Raw genomic sequence first — 14,933 nt, 5'->3', positions numbered from 1 at the left:
GGCTCAGTGGGTTAAGCAGCTGCCTTCGGCTCAGGTCATGATCTCAGCGTCCTGGGATCGAGTCCCACATCGGGCTCCTTGCTCGGCGGGGAGCCTGCTTCTCCCTCTGCCTCTGCCTACCACTCTGTCTGCCTGTGCTCGCTCGCTCTCTCTAACAAATAAATAAATAAATAAATAACTTAAAACAACAACAACAACAACAACAACAACAACAAGGTATTCTTGGGGCGCCTGAGTGGCTCAGTCAGTTAAGCATCCATCTCTTGATTTCGGCTCAGGTCATGATTTCAGGGTCATGGGATCAAGCCCCTACTCGTTGGGCTCTGTGCTCAACAGGAAGACTGCTTGAGAGATTCTCTCTCTCCTCCCTCAGTTCTTTCCCCCTGCACTCTCCTCTTCTCTCTAAAATAAACAAATAAATCTTAAAAAAAAAATCATTTTATTTCTAAGAAACAGACACATAGTGAACAAACCGACGATCCTCAAATTTACTAATCAAGTAAAAATTATGAAGGACACTTATCACAAATAAAAAAACCAAAACTTTCCTGTGTTTTGTTATTAAAAGTTACTGCCTGCCTCCTATGTTATTACCCTCACATATCAAGTTGACTATAATACCACAAAGTTATATTTTTGTTGGTCATAAATTAGTAACTTACATATTAGAAAAAACTATTAGTACAAAAAGCTCCATCAGTCTTTTCTTTTAACTTCCCTCAGTTCATTCGTTAAACTAAACTTTCCAGAGTGACAAGAAAATTTTTTAAAAGGTAAGTAATGAGGGGTGTCTGCTTGGCTCAGTTGGTAAAGCATGTGACTCTTGATCTCAGGGTTGCGGGTTCCAGCCCCATGCTGGGTGTAGAGATTACTTAAAAATAAAATCTTAAAAAAAAAAAAAAGGTAAGTAATGAATGGGGAAGGGGCGCCTGGGTGACTCAGTTGGTTGAGCATCTGCCTTCTGGCTCAGGTCATGATCCTGGGGTCCTGGGATCGAACCTTCATATGGCTCCCTGCCAGGTGGGGAGCCTGGTTCTCCTCCTCCCTCTGCCTGCTGCTCCCCCTGCTTGTACACACGTGCTCGCTCTCTCTCTCTCTCTCTGACAAATAAATACAGTCTAAAAAAAAATAGTGAATAGGGGAATTATACTCCTAGAAAATTAAAAGGTATCACAAAGCTATCGTCATTAAAAGTAAAGTACTGGGGGGCAGCTGGCTGGCTCAGTCAATGGAACGTGTGACTCTTGATCTTGGGGTTGTGAGTTTGAGCCCCCACTTGGGTGTAGAGACTACTTAAAAAAAAAAAAAAGGCATAGTACTGATGCATGAATAAGGTAGCCAACATAATGGAATGGATTAGAAAACCAGAAAAAGAAATAAGTATATATTTAGAACTTGGTATATGAGAACAGTAGCATTTAAGTTAGTGAGCAAATAAGTAGATAATAAATGGTATTGGGACAAATTTCTAACCAGTTGGATAAATATAAGGCAAAATAAATTACTGATTAAAATTTCACATGCTAAAATGAAATGGTAAAAGCATTGGAAGAAAATGCTAGTGAGCTGTTAGTAGTATTATTACCCCGAGATGGTTATCAAAGGCACAATACTATGGGCCCTGGAGTCAGGCAGATCTAAGTTCAAGTGCTGGCTCTGACATCTACTAGCATAGGACCCTAAGCATATTACTTTTTAACTTTTTAAAAAAATATTTAAATATTTAAAGTAGGCTCCACAGTTGTGGAGCCTAACGCAGGGCTTAAAGTCATAACCCTGAGATCAAGACCTGAGCTGAGATCAAGAGGTGGACACATAACCAATTAAGCCACCCAGGTGCCCACTTTTAACTTTCTAATTTTCTTTTTCTTTCTTTCTTTCTTTTTTTTTTTTAAGATTTTATTTATTTATTTATTTATTTGACAGAGAGAGAGTACAAGCAGGGGGAGCAGCAGGCGGAGGGAGAGGGAGAAGCAGGCTCCTTGCTGAGCAGGGAGCCCAGTGTGGGGCCGGGTTCCCAGGACCCCGGGAAAATGACCTGAGCTAAAGGCAGATGCCTTAACAGACTGAGCCACTCAGGCGCCCCACTTTTAATTACTTTTTGACCTTCTTCCCTCATCTGTATGTATACAGATAATGATACCTCAGCACAGTTAATATTAAGCAGAATAATGTATACAAGGCCCCTACCCTTGCAATACTAAAAGGAAAGTATCACTACTACGAAATAAGGTAAGCAGGGCACCAAAAACAGAAACTGTAAGGAAAAGCTTGATAAACTGACCATACAAAAATCAAGAACTGTCTAACTCAAGTACCAAAAGTCTTTCTTCACATCCAAGAAAACTGAGCAACCACCTTGATTTGGCAAACAAATATCAGCATAACAACTATTAGCAAATAGACAAAATTATTCAACTCTAAAAAATAAGAAAGTCCGAGTTAAATAAGTGAAGGTACATCCTGGCTCACTTCAGACACCCGTATGTGTATTTCAGTTAGAATGCTAGCTTGAGTTGAAAAGGTGTAAAAATACAACAATTATCACTTTGATGCTACTCCCATCACTTTATGGCATTAAAGTATCTTTATAACAATTGCTTAGAGCATTTCACTGAAACTTGGTGAAAACATAAGAATAACAGCATTCCGTGCTGGGACTACTAATAGCAGTATCTTAAGCTTTAAAGCCATGAGATGAGAAACTGATTCTTTAAAAAATTACTTTGATTCCCGTAATGACAATCTAAGCAGTCGTCTTAGGTTAGCTGAACGGACTAGTTGTTCTTAAAGGTCTTTAAGGTGGACAGACTAGGTGAACTCAGAGATTCTTTTCAAACTAAAGTTCTGATTCCTTACGATGAACCCAGACTTGATCCTGGGATCCTCCGTGACATTTCACAAGTCCAAAACATCAGGTTCCACCAACATTTCAGGATCTGGGAACTGGTCGAGGTATCTTTTGAATCCTGACTTTCCAATGTTTGTTAGCACTTATCACGGCTTTAGGAAGCGACACACTCCAGCAATTGTTGCACACAATGTCACAACCGTGGGGCCTCACCTGGTCCCTCCTCTCCCCTCCTAGATCCAAAGTCGGGATTACCTTTCACCCACCTCCTACAGACAGAAAGATACACTAGCTCACCTCAATCTCGTAGTCCTTCACCGGAGGGGGAGCAGCTGCCGCCGCCATGGCCAGGACCCCCACCATGCTCCCAGCTTTCCGGAATGCCGGTTCCTAGGGCATTGCGCGGCCGGGCCCCGCCAGCCTGGAGGCCATGGAGGCGGCCGGCTCCCGCAGAGGGAGCAGCCGGGGCCGCGGGGTCCGTCTCCGACTCCCCCGCGCCTACCCGGCCGGAGCGATCGCGGAGGCTGGGCCCAGTTCAGCCGAGTCGGACGCGGGAAGAGGCGGTAAGAAAGCGCGGGCAGCGAGGACTCTGGGACGTGGCCGGCGAGCGCGGGGTGCCCTCGACGCGGGCGCCCCAGGGTGAGCGTCCGGGACCGCAACCTCGGCTGGGAAAGCAGGCCGAACACAGATCGGACCCGCGGGCTTCGGAGGGAGTTCTTGTCAATTGGGTTTTCGCGCCGTCCGGAGCGCAGGGGGCGGAGCTTACGATTGCTTCGGGAGACTACGCGGACGGTGAGTAGAGAGGGTCAAAATACTTCTTGGGCGAAAATGCAGGAGGCGGGCTTCGTCTCATTTGGGGATTTCAAACTAGCGGGAATTTTGGAGATTCGAACTTCTGACACCCAGTTTCACGGATGAGGATATGATTTGACTAAAGTCCGTTTTCGCAGAATTAAAACTCTAGATTTTTGGCGTCCCAAGCTAGCTCTTTTTCAAGAGTGTAAATTTGAAAAATACAGGAAAGGAAGTAATTGATTACATTTTTCCCCAGAAGGAGTGTTATTTGGATTTTGCCAAGCGTCCTATCTCGAAATACACTCTTTCGGGATCCGAGATTGCAACTTTTAACCCTCAGTTGAGCTAAAAGAGGCATTTCTTCCCGTGGACTTCATCCTCGCGCGCAGCTAGGAGCCCAATGTCATGGCCTCAGCTGGTGGGAGTGCTTAGCTGTCGCAGGGTACCAGTACTCTGCTAGTTTGTGGTGATGATAATCTCATACGTCATTTGCATTGTTTTCATGGATTGGTTTAGCTTTGACTTTTTTTTTTTTACATTAGTTGCAGCGACATGTAGAGTATGTTTACTTTGAGTGCATAGTTTTAACTGCATGATATTGTGAAGTAAGGCAAGTAAAAGGATATATCAAATAATATGGGAAGCCACTTTGTTACATCGGGTTATGCATACTGATTTGAACTATTGATGTAATTGTGTTCATCTCTATACCATAAAGATGGTATTGCTGTTGTTCTGACAGCATGAAGGGTTTACATTTCTCCAGTGAAAACTGGATGTAGGGATGCCTGGGTGGCCCAGTCCGTGAAGCGTCTGCCTTTGGCTCAGGTCATGATCCCAGGATCCTGGGATGGAGTCCTGCATTGGGCTGAGCTCCCTGCTGAGCAGGGAGCCTGCTTCTCCGTTTGCCTGATGCTTCTGCTGCTTGTGCATTCTCTCTCTCTGGCAAATAAATAAATAAAATCTAAAAAAAGAAAAGAAAACTGGAGGTAGTTATTTTTTTCTTTTACAATTATTAGCCCCGGATAAGGTTTTTCAGGAAGGGAGACTGCACTACCTTCAGTCTTCTATATATTGTTTTGTTGTTCCGGGTTTTTTTTTTTTTAATTTTTTAATTTTTTTTTATTACTCACCATAGAGTAAGAACATTGCCCAAGGAGACGGATGAGGAAGAGGACAAGGAGGAGAAATAAAAAAGTCCATTTGACTTCAACCCCCAAACTCCTCTTGGCCCCAGTGGTGGTCATTATTACCTATTTGGTGGGTAGCACTGCAAACATTTATGCCTTTATATGGATACATATATGTATCCACAGAAAAATCTTGTGTTGTTTTTATTTACAGAAAAGGTTACACTGTAAATATCACTCAGCAATCTTCATTCATCATTGTTTTCAAAAGCTATCCATGATCCATGGAGATCTGATTCACTTCCTTTCACTCCTCAGCATTCTATCCAACTAGACACATTTTATTTATCCATTTCCTTAGAGTTGTCTCCAATTTTCTATTTCAGTGAGCTGGTGAACACTCCTGTTTGTGTCTCCTTGAACATGTGTAAAGTTTCTCCAGAAGACACACCTAAAAGTGGAATTGCTGGGTTATCAGGGTACATATCTCTAGTGCTTTTTATTCTTCTCAACTACTAAGCATTTAAACTGCACTGGTTTGTTCAGCATTTGCACTGAGTTTATTTTTAAGTACGTAGTTGGTATTTTACACAACTCTTCTTTAGGAATTCATGGCATTTATAAGTTTTAAACTAAATGAGCTCTCACATTTGTATAACAAGTTAGCATTTATGAAAAAAATAAAATAAAATAAAATAAAAAAACAAGTTAGCATTTATGAGATGTCCATGGGGTTTTTTATTATCTTCCCCCATCTGGCTAACTGCTGCTTTTAAAGACTGATTTGAAAGAGAGGGGCATGTGTGGAGGGGGAGAGCAGAGGGAGAGGAATAAGCAGACTCCACGCTGAGTGGGAAGCCCATCACAGGCTTGATCCCAGGACTCTGAGATAATGATCTGGGCTGAAATCAAGAATCCAAGGCTTAACTGACTGAGCCACCCAGGTGCCCCATCCCCTTTTAAAAATTAACTTTTATGTTTATCAAAGTAATGCCTGTATTTAGTTACTAAATGGCAAAGAGCATTATAAAACTTACTACCAGAAAAGAGCTAGGCACCTGGGTGGCTCAGTCAATGAAGAGTCCAACATGATCTCAGCCCAGGTCATGATCTTAGGGTTGCAAGACTGAGCCCATGTCAGGCTCCACACTCAGTGGGGAGTCTGCTTCAGATCCTTACCCTCTCCTTGTGCTTCTGCCCTTCCCCCTGTTCACGCTTGCTCGCCGTCTTTCACCCTAAAATAAATCAATAAATCTTAATTTTAAAGATTTTTATGTATTTATTTGACAGACAGAGATTGCAAGTAGACAGAGAGGCAGGCAGAGGGGGCGGGGATGGGGGAAGCAGACTCCCTGCTGAGCAGAGAGCCTGATGTGGGGCTCGATCCCAGGACCCTAGGATCAAGACCTGAGCCGAAGGCAGAGGCTTAACCCACTAAGCCACCCAGGTGCCCCAATAAATCTTAATTTTTTAAAAAAGAGCTGATTTCTTCCTTTATTTTTCTTTTCAAAGTAGGCCCTTTGCTCAGAGTGGGGCTTGAACTCACCACCCTGAGGTCAACAGTTACACGATCTTGGGGCAGCTGGATGGCTCAGTGAGTTAAGTGTCTGCCTTCTGCTCAGGTCATGATCCCAGGGTCCTGAGATCAATCCCCACGCTGGGCTCACTACTCAGCAGTGAGCCAGCTTCTCCCTCTCACTCTGTCTGCTGCTCCCCCTGCTTGCACCCTCTCTCTCTCAAATAAATAAATAAAATCTTTAAAAAAAGACAAAGAAAAAAAAGAGTGACATGATCTACTGACTAAGCCAGTCAGGTAACCCAAAAAAGAGCTGATTTCTATGTTATACCCTAGTATAATTTCCCAGAGGCAGTCACTTTCAAAACTCTTCTAACACTATAAATATCTCATTTATTTTTTTAAATGATTTTTTAAAAAAGATTTTATTTATTTATTTGACAGAGAGAGATCAAAAGTAGGCAGAGAGGCAGGCAGAGAGAGGGGGAAGCAGGCTCCCTGCTGAGCAGAAATTTCCCCATGCCAGGCTTGATCACAGGACCCTGAGACCACAACCTGAGCCAAAGGCAGAGGCTTAACACACTGAGCCACGCAGGCACCCCTAAATATCTTATTTATTAAGGGATTTTTACTTATTAGAGATAGAGAGAGAGAGTGCTCATGCACAAGCGGAGGGCAGGGAGAGGCAGAGGGAAAGGGAAAGAGAAATCCGAGCGGACTCCACACTAAGAGTGAGCCTGATGCAGGGCTTGATCCCAGGACCCTGAGATCATGACCAGAGCTGAATCAAGAGCCACTGCTTAATCAATTGAGCCACCCAGGCGCCCATCTTCTTATTTTTAAATAGAGCAATGTGCTTATACAGCTATTTCTTGATTTAACAATTTTGAACAGTATTCATTAATGTCCTTTTATGTTGGTTAAGGACTTAATTCTCTTATAACAGCACCCTCCAAACTTTCTCTCTTCCCACCTTCCCAATATAATTATATCATAAAGAAGTGTATACCTGTACACAAATGGTCATAGCAGCTTTATTTGTAATAGTAAAAAACTGGGAACAGCCCATCAAAAGGTAAAGGAACAGACAGACTGTGACACATCCATACTATGGAATACTACTCAGCAATAAAAAAGAAATGAACCATTAATACATGAAACACGGATGAGTCTCAGAATCCTTATAGAGTAAAAGAAGCCAGATGAAAAAAAGAATACATACTGTATGATTCCATTTTTTTATAACTGAGGAAATGCAAACTAATCTAACATACCAGTCCTTACTTGCATTCAGGGGTTGTGGGAGGGATGGATTATATGGGAACTTTGGGAAGCGAGGGAAATATTTATCTTGGTGATGGTTCCACAGGTATCTACTCAGGAAAAAGCTCATTAAGCTGTATACTTGGCAGTTTATTGCAAATCAGTTCCCTCAATAAAGCTGTTTTTAAAAATTGTTAAAGCTAATTGAAGGTTTTCAGCATAGGGGAGATGCATTAGTGGGGTCCTGTCCCTAATATAGAGATGATCAGATGAGCTGGTAATTTCTTTTTTTTTTTTTTTAAGATTCATTTATTTATTTATTTGAGAGAGAGAGAGAGAAAGAGAGAGAGAATGCGCACACACACAAGAGAGGGGAGGGGCAGAAGAAGAAGCAGACTCCCTATGGAGGAGGGGGCCTGACATGGGATTCCATTCCAGGACCCTGGGATCATGACCTGAACCGAAGGCAGATGCTTAAAGGACTGAGCCACCCAGGCACCCCTAAACTCCTGTTTTTCATGGTGCATTGTGAGTTCACAGAAGGATGTACTAAAGGAATCTGCAAACTTACTCTCAAATGGTTTATTGAGGGGAAAAAATTGCATTGTATTTGTGATTTTTTCTTATGTCTGAGCTTCTGTAAATTTGAGTCCTCAAAATTAAACATATACAGCATTAATTAAAATGTTACGAGTTATAGTCAAGATTAGAATTATCTCTTAATTGGAATGCCTGGGGCACCTGGGTGGCTCAGAGGGTTAAAGCCTCTGCCTTCAGCTCAGGTCATGATCCCAGGGTCCTGGGATAGAGCCCTGCATCGGGCTCTCTGCTTGGCAGGAAGCCTGCTTCCCCTCTCTCCCTGACTGCCTCTCTGCCTACTTGTGATCTCTGTCTGTCAAATAAATAAATAAAATCTTAAAAATAAATAAATAAATAAAAATAATCGGAACACTTGTGTGGCTCAGTTGGTTAAGCATCTGCCTTTGGCTCAGGTCATGATCCCAGGGTCTTGGGATGGAGTCCTGCATTGGACTCCCTGCTCAGTTGGGAGCCTGCTTCTCCCTCTGCCTGCCATTCCCCCTGCTTGTGCTTGCTCTCTCTCTGACAAATAAATAAAATCTTTTTTAAAAAATGTACATTAGAATTATCTCTTAATTATTTTTGATTGGACAGTAGTATTTCTTTGTCTGAGTCCCTATTCAAAAACTAGGTACTATGACTTACTTAGTTGTAGCCAGTTGATTCTAAAGAATGTGTTAATAGCTTTAAGGGTGCCCACAGGGGAATGAAGAGACTAAGAAAAAACATTGTCAGTATGTGCCCAATACAGTTAGAAGCTTTCTGAGAAAAGGCTGGAGAGAGGGGAGAGGAAGCCTTGGCTGACCAGATAACCAAAGTCTTCTGGACTGAATCCCTGTTTACCAAACAACTCTCTGGTTACGACTTGATTTTCCAACTGTTGTAATCTTTAGAGCAATTATACCCTTATTGTAAATAAATAACTTAGCAAGTTGCTTTATGTGTTTCTTGGAAGACTTATTAGCACAAGGAGTCTGTGACCCTGAATCTGCTCACCTCTGGGTAAACTTGAAAAGTCAATTCTAGACCAGTGTGATGTGATGGAGATAAAAATGTGTACAACCCTGCCTGCTAACCAGCTGGCTTCTATCATTGCCTCCTCTGGTTACTAACCAGAGTATTTACTTTGTTCCAAAGTTGAAAACAAAACATCCCCAAATTTTAAGCCCAGGAGGGGTGGTTTCACGAGATTTTCTTCAGTGTTCTTTGTATTATTTTTCTGTATAATGTGGCTATATTAAATACATATTTCCTGCCTCCCATCAATCAGGTCAAGGAAAGAAATTTGAATGAGACCAAAATTAGTGTCTTGGCCTTGTGGACGTTTTCTTTTAATTTTCCTTTTTTTTTTTTAAGTTTATTTTTAAAAAGTTTTTTATTTTTAGAAAGAGTGCAAGTCTGAGTTGGGGCGGGGGTGGAGAGGAAAGGGGCAAAGGGAGAGAATTCTCAAGATTACCCACTGAGCATGAAGCTTGATGTGCAGCTTAATTCCAGGACCCTGAGATCATGACCTAAGACAAAATCAAGAGCTGGAGGCTTAACAGACTGAGCCACCCAGGCGCCCAGTTTGTTTGTTTGTTTGTTTGTTTAAGTAATCTCTACACCCAACATGGGGTTCCAACTCCTGACCTTGGGATCAAGTATCACAGGCTCCTCTGACTGAGCCAGCTAGGCGCCCCCAATTTTTCTTTCTCTTTTTAAAAAATTTCTACAGTAAAGTCTTCCAGGGTGGGATCAAATTCTATTCAATGAGCTTTAGAAAGCACACAGAACATACTGTGTTCAAGAACATTTAATAAATGTTCTTTACTGACTCAATCCATGCGGAAACCCTCCTATTTCCTTGGACCATTTGACTCTCTTTTCCCCTCCTTTACTGTCAAAACTTCTGTAAAGGTCAACATCCTAATTCAAGCCTCTATCATATCATAGCTGAACTAATGTCTATGGTCTTTCCTTATTTACCACTCCATCAATCTATCCTACAGATTTTCATTTCACTGAAGAAATATTTATGGTGAATTTACTATTGCCAACCCCTACTGTATTTTTAATAAATGTTATTTATTTATTTATTTATTTATTTATTTGAGAGAGAATGTGTGTGGGCGGGTGAGGGGAGGAGCAGAGGGAGAGGGACAAGCAAACTCTGTGCTGAGCTTGGAGCCTACAAGGGGCTTGATCTCAAGGCCCCTTGCAGGACTAGATCTCATAATCCTGAGATCATTACCCGAGCTGAAAGAAAGAGCCTGGCGCTTGCGTAGCGCTCGCTTTGACTCTGAGCCACCCAGGCACCCCACACTCGTCACCTATTTTTGTATGACCCCTTAGGGAATAATGATTTTTATTTTATTTCTTTAGTTCTTTTAAAGAGGGAGGAAGAGAGCGCACGTGGCGGAAGGTGGGGGAAGCAGAGGAAGGAAGAGGGAGAGAGAGAATCTTTTAAGCAGGATCTAAGCTCTGCCCAAGCCAGACAAGGAGTGGATCTCACCACCCTGAACTCATGACCTGAGCGAAATCAAGAGTCCCCTGCTTAATTGACTTAGCCACCCAAGCACCCACATTTTTATTTTTAAATGGCTTTAAAAGGATGCAAAGAATATTTTGTGACACGCGGAACTTATGTGGAGTTCAAATCCGTATCTGTAAGGTTTTATCTGCACACGGTCACGCCCATTTACCCCCGAGTTGCAGCCGAGACAGGATGGCTCACCACGCTCCCGCGTTTTACTACTTGCCCTTACAGAACGAGCTTGCTAACACCCATCTTGGACTTCGGCCGGGATTGCTGTACCTACCGCTGGTCATGCTCCTGGCTCATTAGACTGCGAGCTTCTGGGTGGTGTGCTCTCGCCTGACCCTCTGAGCACGGTGCCTGATTCACAGTAACCTTCTAAAACGCCTGCGGCTGCGGGGACGTTCCTTTGCCTGGGAGGTGGGATAATGACCATTTAAGAGCCGTCTGGGTTGAAATACCGATGGCTTGACAAAGTTGATTCCCCTCTCTGTCCGTTTCCTCCTCCGTGAAATGGAGACGCAAGGGGGACTGGTCGTGAGGCCCAAATGCGGAAAGATGGGACAAGCACTCCGCGAGGTGCAGTTACTAATCTTTCGCTGACCCCACGCGTCTCAGGAGGAAGCACTGCGGTCGGGCGCTGAGCGGGAACCAGGCTAGCGCCGCGTGGTCACGGAGACGGGCGGCGCTGGGACCCGGAGGCTGGTCGTGCGAGGAGCCGGCGCGGCTGTCAATCAAGGCGGCCGTGGGGCGGGGCGGGGCGGTGCTTCCGCCTGCGCGTGGTAAAGCCCGGCCGCTCGCCGGCGCCGGGGAGTGTGGGGGAACCGCGCCCGCAGCCGCCGGCCGTGCGGCCGGAGGAGGGGGCGATGGAGCTGGAGCCCGAGCTGCTGCTGCAGGAGGCCCGAGAGAACGTGGAGGCGGCGCAGAGCTACCGGCGGGAGCTGGGCCAGAGGCTGCAGGGGCTGCGGGAGGCGCGGAGGCAGGTCGGAGGGCCTCGCCCGTGGGGGTGCGGAGGGCCCCGGGGAGGGCGCGGGGTGCCGGTCGGGCGGGTGGGGTGGAGGACTAGGAGGGCTCCAAGGGGCGGGAGCAGGGCGGAGGCTCTGAGGGTACCGAGAGACCCAGCAGGGTCTGGGAACTGGGGAGGTGGATGCGAGTTGGGGGTGGGTGGGTGGAGGGGTCTTAAGGGGAATAGACAAGTTTGGGGGATCGAGGGAGAGAGTGAGGGGCGTTCCCTAAACTGTATGAGGCGGTCATGGGGATAGGGGCGGAGTTGGGGGGAGCGGGGGAGCAGAGCAAAAACCGAGGCGTCGGCACAGAGGGCACTGAGGACTGGGGAGAGTTGGGGGAGGTGGACATTCTTTGGGCAAACCTGCCTTGGGGATGAAGACTGATTTTAGAGAACCCGAATGGGATATATGGAAGGGGATGACTAAAGAGCTAATTGAGAAGCAGTAGAGTTAATACTAAATGAATGGGATGAATGCCTGAGAGTAGTACTTAATATGTAACCTTGAGTGCATTTAAAAAAAAAAAATTAACATAACCCTATTCTAGATGGTTTAGAATTTTTTAGGTGGAGCTGTGTTGGAAGGGCAAAAGAAGGAAAATTGAGGGTTGGAGTACAAAAGTGTAAGGAAATGGAAAAAGATTTAAAGAAAGGAGTGCTGAAAGGAAAAGCTAACTAAGCTAACTATGCTTTCAAGTGACAGCATTATCTCTTCTGTGGGGACATGGTTATCAAAGACATAGGAACACCCTGGAACATATACAGAAAAAAGATACAACCCACTGCCTACGTGTAATAGCACAGATAATCCTCAAAGAACTATTAACACAGGATCTTCATAAATGTTTTTCCAGTGAGTTGGGTTTCAGCTGAGTAGAATCATTTGAGTGAGTGGGATTTTTCTGTATCACACTTAATATTAATCCTGTGGGGTTTTTTTTTTTTTTTTTAAGATTTTATTTTTATGTAATCTCTACACCCAGTAGGGCTGGAATTTACGACCTGGAGATCAAGAGTTGCATGCTCTTCCAACTGAGCCAGCCAGGCACCCGCACTTGATAGTAATCTATGTTGTCATTCTAGTAACTCCCATACTGCACTTAGTCTGAAAATGTACAGCTGGTAGAATAGTGCTGTGAAAACAGTATCTTTGGAGATCCTCATCATTAAGAATACTTGGCATGCTCTAGGTTTTCTATATTTTGAAAACCTTGTAGAGCTCCTGTAGGCTGGACATTATTTGTAGTCTAGTATCAAAACTGGGAGCAAAACCTAGATGTGGTTATCCAGTTTGGTGAATGCTTTTCATAGTCTTCCAGTGTATTCATCTTGACTTCCATTTGAAAACCTCTGCCTTATTCCTTCTGCTGTTTTGAAATAGAGTTTCTAAATCTAGGACATTGTTTCAAAAGAGATTAAAGTATCTCTTATTATATGACTAATGTTTCAGCCAGTTAAGGTATCTTCTATATGAGCAGGATGTTTACTTAACTGTGTCTGCAACTAAGAAACAGTAAAGTTGGCACTAAATGAATGAGCTTAGCACCTGAAAGTAGTACTTATTAATTTCTTCTGTAATTTTGGATTCACTGAACACATTTAGAATGATCACATTCTGAATGGCTTAGAATTCAGTTTCCAGGCCTGTATTCTTTTAAATGTTATATCCAATAATGTAAACACAGGAGATACTTTCCTATAAGTTAGTGTAGTTCAGAATGGGTTTTTGTTTTATATTTGAGGCCCACTGTCTCAGGCTGGAGGCCGAAAACACTGAGAGAACATCCATCACAGGTCCCTGATGACATTGCCCTCTGACTAGACTAATAGTGTAGTTCTCTTTTGTGAACTGAATTGTGTTTTGTGCCAGTTACAAGGCGTCTCTCCTCAAAGCTAATTCTAGTGGACTGTGTATATTTGGGTTTGTAGAATAAGTCCTCTGTCAGCTTGGATTCTAAGGAAGGTCCGTGTTACAAGAATGTTATCAAAATAAACAGCTGCTTTTGTTTGGTGGTTAGGCTATTTTTAGGGTTTCAGTCATTTTCAGAATAACTACCTAAAATTTGGCTTTTTAGTGAAAGATTTTGCATGGGGGGAAGGATGAGCAGAGAGGAGAGATGCTCCTCTTTGTGTATATTTTTACTTGCTGATTTTATTTCCTTTTGGTGTATGATTTTTTAAAATTGATATATAATTTACATACCATAAAATTCATGCCTTAAGATATGCAATTCAGCATTTTTTAGTATATTGACAAAGTTGTGCAACCATCACTACTACCTAATTCCAGAATATTTTCATCACCCCAGAAAGAAATCCCATACTGACAACCACTATAAACTACTTTCTCTGTTTGGATTTGCCTGTTCTGAACATTTTGTATGAATAGAATCATACGACCTGTGGCCCCTTGTGACTGGCTTCTCTGACTCAGCGTGTTTTCAAGGTTCATCCATGTGGTAGCATGTGTCAGTACTTCAGTCCTTTTTATGGCTGAATAATATTTGTTGCATGGATATACTGCATTTTATTTATACATTCATCAATTGGTAGACACTTAGATTACTTTCACTTTTTGGCTATTATGAATAATGTTGCTGTGAACATTCATTTACAAGTTTTTTATGTGGATATGTTGTCAGTTCTTTCAGTGTATACTTAGGAATCGGAGAGTTGTATGGTAACTCTCTTTAACTCTTTCAAGCCCTTGGGATCCTTTTTGTCTTTGCCTTTGTTTCTTATGCTTTAAAAATCTCTGATGAAATTTGTCTCATGTTAAGAAGCCATGTCTATGAAAATCGAGAAGGGAGAAGAGCAAACATACATTGTTATTCTGTCAAAAACAACTGCCAGCATGTGGCAGTTTCTCTTGTGGTTAAGTTTAGGCCCTACCCTCTGTCTTTACAGAAAAGGAAGTGCTGTGTAGGAATGTACTGGTAGTCTGTAACTCTTACTGTTCAAATAAGTTAAAGGCTAGAGAGATGTTCTTGTTGTCTTCAGGAAACCAGATAATGTTTACAGCCAACCTGGCCTAAATGATGTTGAAATCATTAAGAATAGTTCTCTATAGTTCCCTGGAATCCTTGGTACTAAGATATAAATACCGAAGAAATTAACACCCACTCTCCCTAAATTCAATTGTTCATTCACCCAGTAAATATTTACCGGGTGGGTCAGAGATACCTCTAGCTCTTAGAAATACCATGGTGAGGGGAAATAGACTAGTGCTCTCGCAGATTTACTCTTCCCTTTGTTCGTGGGTGTTGGGACTATTACTC

At 43.1% G+C, this 14,933-nt stretch overlaps 2 protein-coding genes across 2 annotated transcripts in view; one reads left to right on the top strand and one right to left on the bottom strand.

Annotated features, from left to right (window-relative positions):
* ATAD5 (ATPase family AAA domain containing 5) overlaps positions 1-3,599 on the bottom strand; it is a 44,434-nt gene extending 40,835 nt beyond the window's left edge. Inside the window, exon 1 of the mRNA XM_080825311.1 lies at positions 3,149-3,599. Within this exon, the coding sequence (XP_080681437.1) occupies positions 3,149-3,214 (66 nt within the window). The 5' untranslated portion in view covers positions 3,215-3,599. The remainder of the gene's footprint in view (positions 1-3,148) is intronic.
* Positions 3,600-11,454: 7,855 nt separating this feature from the next.
* The window catches only part of CRLF3 (cytokine receptor like factor 3), a 39,122-nt gene continuing 35,643 nt past the window's right edge, over positions 11,455-14,933 (top strand). Inside the window, exon 1 of the mRNA XM_080825310.1 lies at positions 11,455-11,632. Coding sequence (XP_080681436.1) covers positions 11,516-11,632 — 117 coding nt within the window. The 5' untranslated portion in view covers positions 11,455-11,515. The remainder of the gene's footprint in view (positions 11,633-14,933) is intronic.

This window comes from Martes martes (genome assembly GCF_963455335.1).
Source record: "Martes martes genome assembly, chromosome: 16".
Classification (NCBI taxonomy): Eukaryota; Metazoa; Chordata; class Mammalia; order Carnivora; family Mustelidae; genus Martes; species Martes martes.
The sequence above is the reverse complement of the archived record's forward strand: the minus strand, read 5'-3'. Positions and strand labels throughout refer to the sequence as shown.